The 14,309-nt window shown below is 51.1% G+C and overlaps 1 protein-coding gene across 2 annotated transcripts in view; it reads right to left on the bottom strand.

Annotated features, from left to right (window-relative positions):
* Positions 1-526, bottom strand: part of POLI (DNA polymerase iota) — a 62,491-nt gene extending 61,965 nt beyond the window's left edge. For both annotated transcript variants that reach the window (XM_040337144.1, XM_040337155.1), the window contains exon 1: positions 369-526. In XM_040337144.1, the coding sequence (XP_040193078.1) occupies positions 369-459 (91 nt within the window). In that variant the 5' untranslated portion in view covers positions 460-526. The remainder of the gene's footprint in view (positions 1-368) is intronic.
* Between the last annotated feature and the right edge of the window lie 13,783 nt (positions 527-14,309).

Below are 14,309 nucleotides of genomic sequence, written 5' to 3'. Positions count from 1 at the left end.
ATAATGTACAGTGTGGGGGAGGGGTGCGGAGATATAATGTACAGTGTGGGGGAGGGGTGCGGGGATATAATGTACAGTGTGGGGGAGGGGTGCGGGGATATAATGTACAGTGTGGGGGAGGGGTGCAGGGATATAATGTACAGTGTGGGGGAGGGGTGAAGGGGATATAATGTACAGTGTGGGGGAGGGGTGCGGGGATATAATGTACAGTGTGGGGGAGGGGTGCAGGGATATAATGTATAGTATGGGGGAGGGGTGCGGGGATATAATGTACAGTGTGGGGGAGGGGTGCAGGGATATAATGTATAGTATGGGGGAGGGGTGCGGGGATATAATGTACAGTGTGGGGGAGGGGTGGTGAGGTTTACATGCTGTCAGGTGTAGAGGGGTGGCTCGGTGCTCCTCCCCCTCCCGGGACCTCCAATCCTCTTCCTCCTCCTCCTCTCCCGGGGATTCCATGTCTCTTTGGCCTCCAGACTGTCACAGGATGGGCGGGGCTTCCTCCGCACGTGGCTCTGCGATGATGAAGAACACGCCCCCTGCTGTCCCAAGCTTCCTTTCCGCCAGCTTTCCCCGCCCCTTAGACGTCACCTGTCAATCCAACCGAGAGCGGCCGCCGCTAGGTGGCGCTGCCTCGCAGTCATTTCACAGCGTGGTTTTTTTTTTTCCCCATTGAAAAGGTGGCGCCTTCTCATCACATTCCTTTACTTTGCTCGCTAGGTGGCGATGTCTCCGCAATGTTATCACAGCACGCCCGTAGCGCTCCTTATTCCCTCCAGCAGGTGGCGCTGTGTATACTTTGTACATTACATTGTATCACACTGAGGATAGTTTTGTTTCTTTGGAGGATCAGATGATTATCTCATTCATGGATATTAATTGTGATTCCATCCTGTGCTCTCTTGCCTGCAGTTCTTATGAATGCCGCAGGGGGCGCCTCCATACAGGAGAATATAATGTATGAATACAATTCCCAGGCTGGGACTACAGACATTTCCTCCTATAATGGACCTTTAGCCACATGACAACCAATCCTGACACTCCTACATGTAAAGATCAGGATTAAATTATTCAGAACCTCCAATCATAATACATATATATATATATATAAATATTTAGCAGAGGTCATAGAGAATAAAATGTTGGGTGTTGCACTTTTTTTATGTCACACGGGACCTGCGCAGCAGTTTTTCAAAACACAATTATTTTGTAAAAAACGCAGTTAATGAATTGTATTGCACATAAACACAATATACCGTATTTATCGGCGTATACCGCGCACTTTTTTGCCCAAAATCAAAATCAAGGGTGCGCGGTATACACCGATACCCGCTTTCCCGCGCCGAGTTTGAATACTGCACCGACATATACTGAGCGCAGTACACTCGGGTATAGTCGGGCAGTTTCGGCTCCTTCCGCGCTCACGTCCTGGACGTACAGGACGTCAGCGCGAGAGTTGCCGAGCATTGCCGACAATACACGAGTGTACTGCGCTCTGTATATGTCGGCGCAGTATTCAAACTCGGCGCGGGGAGGACGCGAGGACGCCGCAGAAGGACGCCGGACCCGACGAAGAGGACACCCGAAGCCGCAGACGGACGCCGGACCCGACGAAGAATACACCCGAAGCCGCAGAAGGACGCCGGACCCGACGAAGAGGACACCCGAAGCCGCAGACGGACGCCGGACCCGACGAGGCCGCTGATGGACGCCGCGCAAGACTCCAAAATTGTAAGTACAAAAAAAACTTTTTTTACACAGGATTCGGGGCAACTTTAGGGGTGCGCGGTATACGCGGGAGCGCGTTATACCGCGATAAATACGGTAGTACCCAATTTATTGGTAAATGTGAAAGATGGTGTTACGCCCGAGTGAACAGATACCCAACATGTCACACTTTAAAATTGCGCACGCCCGTGGAATAATGCCAAACTACGGTACAGAAAAGTCTCCAAATGTTATTTTTTTGCAGGTTACCAGTTTAAAGTTACAGAGGAGGTATAGCGCTAGAATTATTGCTTTCACTCTGACGCTCGTGGTGATACCTCACACATGTGGTGCAGGCATGGACTGGCCATAGGGCATACCTGGCATATGCCCGGTGGGCCGCGTCGGCCCACGACGGCCCGCAGGCCGCATGTCACGTCTCCCCCCAGTGTAACATGCAGGGGGTCCAGAACTGTTAGGGGGGTGTCTGTGTAACAAACTGTGGGGGGCTGTGTAATGTAAAGGGGTCCAGAGGTGCAGGGTGCTGTGTAATGTAAAGGGGTCTAGAGGTGCAGGGTGCTGTGTAATGTAAATGGGTCCAGAGGTGCAGGGTGCTGTGTAATGTAAAGGGGTCTAGAGGTGCAGGGTGCTGTGTAATGTAAAGGGGTCCAGAGGTACAAGGTGCTGGAACCCCACATCCCATCATTAACCGCCGCCTCGGAGCGTTGGTGCTTAGTATGCAGGTTGCTGGGCCGCACAGCCTTCTTGATTACTAGGACACAGGCTGTTCAGTCGCACAGTGCCATTGGTTTCTAGGATCCAGGCTGCTGGGCCTCACAGCATCATTGTTTGATAGGATGCAAAATGCTAGGCTGTACCCATCTTTGGATGGTAGGATGCAGGATGATGGGCTGAACAGTGCCATTGATTGCTAGGATGCTGGCTGCTGGGCTACACAGCATCATTGGTTACTAGAATGCAGGCTACCGGGGCTTACAGCATCATTGGTTGCTAGGATGCAGGCTGCTGGGTCTCACAGCACCATTGGTTAATAGGGTGCATGCTGCTGGGCCTCAAAGCATCATTGATTGCTAGGATGCAGGCTGCCATGCCTTACGACATCATTGGTACTAGGATGCAGGCTGCTGGGCCTCAAAGCATCATTGATTGCTAGGATGCAGGCTGCCATGCCTTACGACATCATTGGTACTAGGATGCAGGCTGCTGGGCCTCAAAGCATCATTGATTGCTAGGATGCAGGCTGCCATGCCTTACGACATCATTGGTACTAGGATGCAGGCTGCTGGGCCTCAAAGCATCATTGATTGCTAGGATGCAGGCTGCCATGCCTTACGACATCATTGGTACTAGGATGCAGGCTGCTGGGCCTCACAGCATCATTGGTTAATAGGGTGCAGGCTGCTGAATCTCATAGCATCATTGGTTAATAGGGGTCAGGCTGCTGGGCCTCACAGCGTCAGTGGTTGCTAGGATGCAGGCTGCCAGGCCTTACAGCATCATTGGTTGCTAGCTGTGGCGTCACTAGGGTTGGTGTCACCTGGTGCGGTATAACATGGTGTCACCCCCCTCCCCCCAATAATTTTATAATAATAATAAACCCGAGGGCTTTCACACTGGAGCGGTGCCCTGGAAGGATGCTAAAAAAAGTCCCGCTAGCAGCCTCTTTGGAGTGGTGAAGGAGCGGTGTGTATACCGCTCATGCCCATTGAAATGAATAGGCACTGCGGCTATACAGCCGGAAAAGCACTGCTTTGCGGGTGATTTTAACCCTTTTCCGGCCGCTAGCAGGGGTTAAAAGCTCCCCCGCTAACGGCCGAACAGCGCCGTGAAATTGACGGTAAAGCGCTGATAAAAATGTCGGCGCTTTACAACCGACGCACCCACCGCCCCAGTGTGAAAGGGGCCTAACCGAGGGCTCCAACACGATGAGTGACGTCGGCGCAACTCTGCCCCCACACTTTTCATTATCTGCTATCCCCAGGGACAGATCCGATCCAGAGATCCCACTGTATGGTGATCTCTGAATCGGATCTGCCCCTGGGGACAGCAGATAATGGCATCATTGGCACTGATGATTTGGTTTGGATTTTGGAACTGACCTGCTGACACTGTGTGTTGTTTGCTGGACCTGATCTGATGGCAGCAGGGAAGCTGGCAAGATGCTGCTGTGACCTTCTGCTTGCTGGATGCATCTGATGTGGGTGTGGGTCACTGTCTGTCTACACCTGTGCTGTGGTCTGTGGACAACCCCCCCCCCCCCCATTATCAGACCAGTTTAGGGCGGCACCGCTCAGCTACCATACCTGGTGACTGGGGACACAGCACCCCCCCCCCCCCACCATGAGACCAGCTCGCTCAGGCTGGGTGGGTGTGTGTCTCATGGGGGGGGTGGGTGCAAGGTGCTGCTGGACACAGATATATTATATTAGATATAATAGGCACAGTAGCTGAGTTAGCTGGTCTGGTGGGGGGAGGGGGCGGCTGGACCAGCTATATTACATAATATATATATATATATTATCTAGAGCTGTGTCACTGTCTAGCAGACCACCTTGCAACCCCCCCCCCCCCCCCCCTACAGGGTGCCAGATTGTCTGAAACTGAGTCCTCCCAGGCTCACACACACACACACACTAGCAGTACAATGGCACCCCCCCCACACCTCACCTTGGGCTCAGGCTCGCAGAGGACTGTGGACACCCCGCCCCCGCACCTGTTCCAAATCTGGGCGCTGTGGCACCAGCTGGATTCTGGAGAGGAGGGCAGCATCACAGGTGCAGCTGCGCCGCCCGGGCGGAGAAAGTACTGTCTGTGTGTACTGTAGTGACGTCACATCATCACACAGTGCAGGGTGAGATGTGACAGGCTGAGGCTCGCAGCTCGCTGGCTCAGTAGGGTAGGGAGGAGTGGAGGAAGAAGAAAGAGGACACACACCAGGCGCAGCCACGGCGCTAGAGGTTTATGTTGTTCCAGCCCAGCAGGCTGCGGGGTGATTCAGTGAACAAACGGGTCAACTGTTAAAAAAAAAAAAACGTGTCACCCCTCTAGCGGGTGTCACCTGGGTGCGGACTGCACCCCCTACACCCCCCTAGCAACGCCTCTGGCTGCCTGCTCACTTCCTGGCTTTACACAGACACAGAGGCACACCTCCAGCTCTGCAGCTCTCATTGGCCCTTTTATGACTCATCCCTCCTCCCTTCCTGGCAAACTCTCACAAGTGTGAGAGAAAGAGCTGTGCATGATGTCATAAGCCTAGGCTTTTTACCAGACAAGAAAAAGCAAGTTGGCTGTATAAGGTATTTACTGGCAGAAAAAAATTGCTTTACTATCCAAAGTTAAAACAACAAGGACAGAAGATTTAATAGATGATAAGGATGAAAAAATGACCGAAGATCCACTTTAACCACTTACCGCCCGCCAATGACATATTGACGGCGGCAAAGTGGTTGTCTGATCCTGACCGGACGTCATATGACGTCCTCAGGATTCTGAGCCGCTGCGCGCCCCCGGGGGCGCGCATCGCTGCGATCGTTGTTGCGGGGTATCAGTCTGACACCCCGCAACACCGATCTCGGTAAAGAGTCTCTCACGGAGACTCTTTACCACGTGATCAGCCGTGTCGAATCACGGCTGTTCACGATGTAAACAGGAAGAGCCGTTGTCGGCTCTTCCTCACTCGCGTCTGACAGACGCGAGTAGAGGAGAGCCGATCGGCGGCTCTCCTGACAGGGGGGGGCTCGCGCTGATTGTTTATCAGCGCAGCCCCCCCCTCGGATCGCCACATGGACCACCAGGGAAGCCCACCCTGGACCACCAGGGTGGGCAAAAAAAATAAATAAAAGTCTGTAAAAAAAAAAAAAAAGCATTAAAAAAAAAAAGATGCCAATCAGTGCCCACAAATGGGCACTGACTGGCAACATAGCTAAATCAGTGCCGCCCCAGTGTCCATCAGTGCCACCCCACATTGTCCATCAGTGCCACCCTACAGTGTCCATCAGTGCCACCCCACAGTGCCCATCCATGCCCAGTGCCCACCTATCAGTGCCCATCTGTGCCACCCATAAGTAGCCATCAGTGCCACCCATAAGTGCCGCCCATGAGTTTTCATCTGTGCCGCCTATGAGTGCCCAGTGCCGCCCATCAGTGCCCATCAGTGCCGCCCATGAGTGCCCATCAGTGCCGCCTATGTGTGCCCATCAGTGCCGCCTATGTGTGCCCATCAGTGCCGCCTATGTGTGCCCATCAGTGCCGCCTATGTGTGCCCATCAGTGCCGCCTATGTGTGCCCATCAGTGCCGCATACAAGCGCCGCCAATCAGTGCCACCTCATCTGTGCCCGTCAGTACTACCTCATCGATGTCCATCAGTGCCATCTCATCGGTGCCCATCAGTGCCGCCATATCAGTGCCCGTAATTGAAAGAAAACGTACTTATTTACAAAAAAATTAACAGAAAAAAATAAAAACATATTTTTTTTCAAAATTTTCAGTCTTTTTTTAGTTGTTGCGCACAAAAAAAAAATCGCAGAGGTGATCAAATACCACCAAAAGAAAGCTCTATTTGTGGGGAAAAAAGGACGCCAGTTTTGTTTGGGTACAGTGTAGCATGACCGCGCAATTGCCATTCAAAGTGCGACAGTGCTGAAAGCTGAAAATTGGCTTGGGCGGGAAGGTGTATACGTGCCCTGTATGGAAGTGGTTAAGTGGCTAGCGTGAACTTCCACTTTAACATTTTGCAAAAGGTTGACTATGGCTTTAGAAATGTTGGGTTCCACTTTAATATCTCATCATAGAGTTATATGAGGTGTAAAGAAATGCTCCATCCCCTAATCTGGAGTCATATAGCTAGATTCAGAGAGACTTAGGCTGGCGTATCAGTAGATACGCCAGCCTAAGTCTGAATTTGCGTCGGCGCTAATTTAAGCGTATTCTGGTAACCAGATACGCTTAAATTAGGCTCAGATACGAGCGGCATAAGTGTCTTACACCCTCCTATCCTAAAGTGTAATTTTTAGGCTGACCGCTAGGTGGCGCTTCCATTGCGGTCGGCGTAGAATATGTAAATGAGTAGTTACGCCTATTCACGAACGTACGCCCGGCTGACGCAGTACAGATACGCTGTTTACGTAACGCATTATCAGGCCTAAAGTTATTCCATCAAATAGCTGGAATAGTAATGTTAAGTATGGCCGCCGTTCCCGCGTCAAAATTTGAACATTTTACGCCGTTTGCGTAAGTCGTCCGTGAATAGGGTTTTACGTCATTTACGTCCACGTCGAAATCAATAGGACCGTGCGGCGTACTTTGCCGCAATGCACACTGGGATATGTAGGCGGACGGCGCATGCGCCGTTTGTAAAATATGTCAATCACGTCAGGTCACCCCCCATTAGCATAAAACACGCCCCCTCAGCCTATTTTGAATTAGGCGCCCTTATGCCCGCTCGCTTTAGGCTACGCCGCCGTAACTTAGCAGGCAATTACTTTGTGAATCATGTACTTGCCTCGCTAACTTACGGCGGCGTAGTGTAAACACGATACGCTACGCCGCCGCAAAGTTAGGACGCCCTTTCTGGTTTCTCTTCAGAACGAACAAATCTTTCGTGATGAAGAGATCCGCATTACTACCTTCGGGCAGTAGATGCAAGAGCCTTTGTAAAGGCTAAGAGCGAAGACGTCGAGGAACAAGGAAGGAAGCCGCCGAAGAACTCCCGAAGCGACTTCCAGACTTCTTGAAGATGGGGAAAAGCGAGAAGAAGACTGAAAAAGTGACCGATGAGACGAAGGAGACCGAAGAGATGATGAGGAAGAACCCTGCCCCAGCCACTTCCTCCGAGGCCCCCGAGAATGTCTCTGCCTCAACCTCCACCTCCATCCCGGCCGGCGCCAGCCAACCGAGACCAGCGAAGCCGAAACTGCCTGCAGACGGGTTGCCAACCTTGGAGCCCTGGATGAAGCAGACGGTCGTGCTGCAGCTAAAAGAGGTGAACGGAAGAGTCCCTGACATGACCTCGGAGATCTTCGGAAAGAAGATGATCCTGGAGCAGGGCTTCAGCAAAGCGGAGACGCTTTCGGTGCAGTCCTTTGCAAGAGGGATCTTCTACATCACCTTTGGGTCGTTCCAAGTCTGCAGACGATACTGGGAGATGGTAAAGACCAGTGGCCCTGAATCCCCTTTTCGGAAGTTCGTTGCGAACTGCCCTATAACACAGGACGAGAAGTGGGTGACGGTGGCCATGCGGAACCCCCATACCCAAAGCAGAGACATAACCACCTACCTACAGAGGTTTTGCACCGTGGTAAAGGACCCAGTCCGAATCCTTGATGTCAACGGCTTCTGGATAGGGAAGTGGTCTGTGCTATGCAAGCTCAGGAAAGACCGTTCGGGGGACTTACAGCACCTGCAGGCGTGCTTCTCGCTAGGATCATCTGCAGGACACCTCTTCTACTCCGGGATACCCTACAACTGCAACAGATGTGGCCGTCCCGGACACATGGGAAAGGAGTGTACAGAACTTGCTTGCAAGATCTGTCGGGTTACAGGCCACGAGACCAAGGACTGTCCTAGGCCCAAAGCCTGCAACCTCTGCGGATTGCCAGAGCACACCTTCAGGCACTGCCCCCAAAGGACCCGGACCTATGCTGGAGCCCTGATCCAGGGTAAACCAGCCTCCAGCTCTGGGAAGAAGCTGACCGAAAGCAAACCAAAAGAGCCTCGGAAGGCCACAGGTAAGTATACCCCAGCCCCTGTCCCCGTCCTTGCCCCTGTCCCCGTCCCTGTCCCTGTCCCTACCCCTGCCCCTGCCCCTGTCCCTGCCCCTGTCCCCGTCCCTGTCCCTGTCCCCGTCCCCGTCCCCTCCTCTGGCACACCCCCACCCACCCCCTCTGGCTCAGAGGAGACCCTTCCTGCCCCACCGCCCACCCCAGACCTGTCCTCCATGGAGGACTTCCCCGCCCTCCCCCCTTCCACCCCTGCCAGTGGCCAAACAGGCCGAAAACGGAAGCCTGTGAGCCCATTGGCAGAACAACCCGCCACCTCCACCAAACGGCCCAACGGGGTCCAGCACGAAAGCGCTGGACCAGGGCAAGTAGTGGAGGATCTGGAGTCTGCAGGTGAGGAAGGCGAGGAGGAGATTATGGCCGACTATGTGCCTATCCCCACCGCCAACTTCAGTGAGATAGTTGAGGAAGTCCTGGAGGAACTGGGCATAACCCAGAACCCACAACAGGCAGCTGTGGAGATGGAGGAGCCACCCGCCCCCTTCGGGGAGGTAAGTTCGGCCCCTTGCTAACTAGACCTCATACCCCTTTTTCATTATGGCTGAGATCTCAATCTTTTCCATTAATGTGAGGAGTATCAAGGATACCTCTAGAATGCGAACGGCGCTGACTTTTCTTTCAACTCATCAGAGTGATGTTTACATGCTCCAGGAGTGCGGTCTTCCTCCTTTGAGAAGGTACAGTCATCTGACCTCTCAGTGGACCCTCGGTCCCTCCTACTGGTCCGGGGGTGGCAATTGCAGGAATGCAGGGGTAGCCATTCTTATCAGGGGGGGACGCTTCACGGTTGACTCCATCCATGAGCTTGTCTGTGGCCGTCTTTTGGTCATAGATGGCTCGTGGGCGGGAGAGCCAATTAGGCTCATCAACGTGTACGCCCCCCCAGATACGAATGCGCGCCTGGAACTTTTCCAGACCCTGCGGATGCAACTTGTCACCACCAGAGCAGTAGTGATCGGCGGTGATTTTAACTGTCCGATAGAGGAGGATGGGCGCAGTTCTAGCATATACGCAAAACTTGATGTTACTTCAAAACTGCTCAAGGAGATGATCTCGGAGGCATCCTTGCGGGACGCCGTGGGATCCATAGGGCAAGGTACCGTGAATTATTCATGGTGCCGACCCAATGGATCTGTGCGTTCCAGGATTGACTTTGTGCTCACTTCAAGAGCAGTCAAGCATCGTGAGTTCTTCATGATCCCCTGCTTTTTCTCTGACCACAGGGCCATTCACTTTCGGGGTGAACTGGGCGAGAGCTTTGCTCACGGACCAGGTTCCTGGAAGCTGAATACCACCCTGCTGGAAAATGAGGAATTGATGGGGGAACTCCGGGAGGCCTATGCCTCTTGGACAGAGGAAAAGAGATTCTTCGGAATGGTAAGTGATTGGTGGGAGGTTGTGAAAGTTAAGCTGCGCAGCTTCTTTCAGGCAAGGGGACGACAGCAAGTGTGTGCAAGGAAGAAGGAACTCAGGAGACTGCAACGTGAGTTGCAGTCCCTGCAGGACCTTCACCACTGCGGCTGGGACGTTAGGCAGGACCTGGAGGAGACCAAGAAGAGCCTGAAAGGGTACTTTGAGGAAGAATCCAGGCACATTGTCTTCCGTGCCAAGGTGGAGAATCTTGAGAAAGGTGAGAAGTGTAACTCTTTCTTTTTCAGGAATCTCCATTCAGGACACACTCCCTTGTCTGAACTGTGTGACGAGACCGGAACTCTCCAGAAGGGGAAGAAGGCTGTAATGCAAGTAGTTGAAGACTACTACACCAACCTCTACTCCCCGAAAGAAACGGACTCGGAGGCAGCCGACAGGTTCCTGTCAGGTATCACTAACCAAATTGATCCTGCAGGTTCATCGACCGTCAACGCCCCCCTGGTGTTGGAGGAGCTGCACTCTGCCACTAAATCCTTTAGGCGGGGCAGGACCCCGGGCTGCGATGGTCTCCCAGTTGAGCTCTATGTAGCCCTGTGGGACCGGACCTGCTCGAGCTGTACGAGGAGATGGTGGTGGAGGGTAGAATGCCTCCTTCACTGAGAGAGGGGATGATCACGATTTTGTATAAGCGCAAAGGGGAGAGATCGGACCTGAAACATTGGCGTCCGATCTCTCTTTTGAACGTGGACTACAAAATCCTCGCCAAGGTTTTGGCCAACAGGCTGAAATCTGTCATCGGACAGATCATCCACCCGGATCAAACTTGTGGCATTCCTGGCAGAAGGATTGCAGACAGCCTCGCGCTTGTCAGGGACACGGTCCAGTACATCCAGGACCGCCGTGTGCATGCGGCCCTGGTCAGTCTTGACCAGGAGAAGGCCTTTGACCGTGTCTCCCATGAGTTCATGTGCAGAACCCTGCGCAGGCTTGGTCTTGGGGAACTGTTTTGTTCGTATGTGAATGTAATGTATAAAGACATTTGTAGTTTGGTGCTGGTAAATGGTTGGAAAACTGACCCCTTTGAGGTTCTCTCGGGGGTCAGACAAGGCTGCCCTCTCTCACCTCTGCTTTTTGTTTGCTGTATAGAGCTATTCGCCCAAAGCATCAGACGGAACCCAGAGATCAGAGGGATTACCGCACCAGGACGGGAGGTCAAGTGCTCGCTCTACATGGATGACGTGACGGTGTTCTGTGCCGACCAGCGCTCCATCGACACACTCGTCCAGACGTGCGAGGACTTCGGCCAAGCTTCAGGGGCAAAGGTCAACTGCGGGAAGTCGGAAGTCATGCTCTTCGGAAAGTGGTTCCTGCCTTCTTCTGCACCCATACCGTTCAGCCTCAAAGCGGATTTCATCAAAATTCTTGGAGTCTGGTTTGGAGCGGAGGGCGCAGCCCTGAAGTCCTGGGAGGAAAGACTGGCTAAGATGAGACAGAAGTTTGGACTTTGGAGCAACAGAGTACTTACCATCGAAGGGAAAACACTGGTACTCCGCAGCGAGATTCTCCCTGTGTTGCAGTACCTCGCCCAGGCCTGCCCCCCCCGGGACAACACCTGCAAGGCCATCACCAGGGCGGTGTTTCACTTCATCTGGGGCTCCAAAATGGACAGAGTAAAGCGGACTGTTATGTTCAAGGAACCTCTCAAGGGCGGTAAGGGCGTGCCTGACATCGCCACATTACTGAGGGTGTTCTTTGCCTGTAACTGCATCCGCAGGACTTTGGTTGACAGAACTGTGGACTCTGGCGGTAACTCCATGTCCCGTTTTTTCCTCCTGCCTCTTTGGAAGTCTCTTGGATGGGACAAATGGGACAGTTCCATCCCCTACAACTGGGACGCTCCATGGTATTACTTGGATACCTTCAAGTTCATCAAGGAGCTGGGGCTGCATGGAGTTAAGCCTGACTTGTGGAAGCCAAAAACTATCTACAAGTTGATCAGAGCATCGGACATCTTGGAGTCGATTCCAGGCCTCCCTTCAGCCACTTGCAAAGTGGTCTGGAGGAATGTTTCTTCAAAGAGACTCACCAACAGGCACAAAGATCAGGCATGGATGGCAATCCAAGGGGGATTGCTGCTCAGGACATTCTTGCATGCCAGACACCTGTGCAGATACACGCACTGCCCCTTTTGTATCATCCAGGAGGAAACATCGTACCATGTTTTCTGGGAGTGCCCCTTTGCACAGGGCCTGTTGACGGCCTTGGAACCTGAACTTAAAGACTTTGTACCACAGACTGCTATTACACACTTTGGTGTGTTAAACGGACTCTTCTGTGGAACTCATTCACAGGAGGACATTGACAGTGCCTGGCGGGTGCTGTGTTGCTTTAAAGACGCTTTATGGTACGCCAGGAACCGCCGCGTACACCACCGGCAGAGGATATCCATTGAGGACTGTCGCAGACTGACCCTCAGTCTGCTGAGAGACTATACCTTGATGGACTTTAAGGAGGAAGAGGACGTCTGAAGATTTCCCCTTCCCCCTGACATTGACATTTCTTGACACGCTTTTTTTGAACTACTGTTTTCAGGGTAATGCGGCGTCATGCACGATGTGATGTTTCGGGGTTTCGCAACTCTGCGCAACACATCAGGCATCATACCGCAGAATGGGTTGAATGAATGTAATTTAATTGTATGCTTGCAACTGTATTGATATGTAGTGTATTTATGCGCTGCGTCGCAGTACAGAGAATGTACCCTGTTGAAAGTATTTGATTTTTGTATATTTGCTTTGCAAAATAAACTTAAATATTGCCCTTTCTGAATCTAGCTAATAGGGTGCAATAATTAATTCTGTGAATGAATGGAGGGGAAAAAATCTATTATTCTCTATGGAGATGGTTCACATCTCCACTACAAAACGCCTGAAGCCAGAAGTTCAAAAACGCCTGAAGCTCAAACAAGTTCTGGGACGTTTTTTTAGGCAGATTTGGGCGTTTTTAACATTGGTGACCCTAGACCTGTCAAAATTTGCGACAAAACGCAGTAAAAAACACCGCAAAAATCGCGGCAAATTGCAGTAAAAAACGCTGCAAATATCGCGGCAAAACACGTTAAAAAACGCTGCAAAATCACGGCAAAGCGCTACGCTCAGGTGTGAATGCAGCCTTAGACCAACTCTGCATTTTCCCAGGTGTGAGACATGAAGTCTGTGTCTTTCAGCCAGAACCCAGCACTGTGTACAGTATGTAGGTGAAACTACATACAGTACATGCAGTGCATAGATGCAGCACTTAGTGAAGGAAATAGACCAGCTTGGTCAATGTCATTACTGAAATCCCTACCTAAGGCCGGGTTCACATATGCGTGGCCGCGTTTCTCAGCATGGGGTCCAGTGCTACCCTGTTTACCAGTTCAGGTGCGAATCGGGTCCGAATTTTTGCCTGAATTCGCAGCTGTATCGAACCCAAACATGGACAGGACCCTTTTGGAATGCAGATCGCAGCTGAAATAAAAAATATATATAAAAAATATATATTTTTTTTTTTTAAAAGGGGGGGTTGCCATCTTAGGGCCCTGGGGACCTCTGGGCCCTTTAATAATTTTTTTTTATGAAAAGAAATTACAAAAAAAGGGGGTTTGCCATCCGGGACCTCTGGGCCCTTTAATAAAAATAAAAATAAATGAACCTCTGGGCCCTTTAATAAAAGATAAATAAAAAATAAATAAAAATAAACATTTAAAAAAAAGGGGGGGGTTGCCATCCAGGGCCATCTGGGCCCTTTATTAAAAATAAATATATAAACAAAAATAAAAAAATAAACATTTATAAAAAAAAAGGGGGGTTTGCCACATGGGGGCCCTGGGGACCTCTGAGCCCTTTAATATATATATATATATATATATATATATATATATATATATATATATATATATATATAAAATAAAATAAAATAAATAACAAAATATATAAAAAATATGAAAAAAGGGGGGTTGTCATCCGGGCCCCTGGGGACCTCCGGACCTCTAAAAAAAAAAAAAAAATTGGCCCTTTGATAAAAAATAAAATAAAAATATATTTAAAAAAATATATATATTTTATAAAAAATGAATAAAAAAAAGGGGGTTGCCATCTGGGGCCCTGTGGGCCTCCGGGTCCCTAAAAAAAATTCTTTTTTTAAAGGGGGTTGCCATCGGGGCCCTTGGGGACCTCCGGGCCCCTACAGGTGTACTGCCTGTACCCCCCTGATGGCGGCCCTGCCCGGACATGTGTGAACTGACTCCACTGGTCACACTGTCATGCGAATTGGATACGGGGAAACCCACATTTAATTTGCACATATGTGAACACACAAAAAAAACATCACTTGTGCTTTCAGAAGAGGAGCCTTTGAGCAAAAAAAAACCCGCACAAAAGCTCAAAAGCACC

This window comes from Rana temporaria, chromosome 1 (genome assembly GCF_905171775.1).
Source record: "Rana temporaria chromosome 1, aRanTem1.1, whole genome shotgun sequence".
NCBI lineage: Eukaryota > Metazoa > Chordata > Amphibia > Anura > Ranidae > Rana > Rana temporaria.
This window is presented reverse-complemented; position numbering and strand designations above follow the sequence as displayed.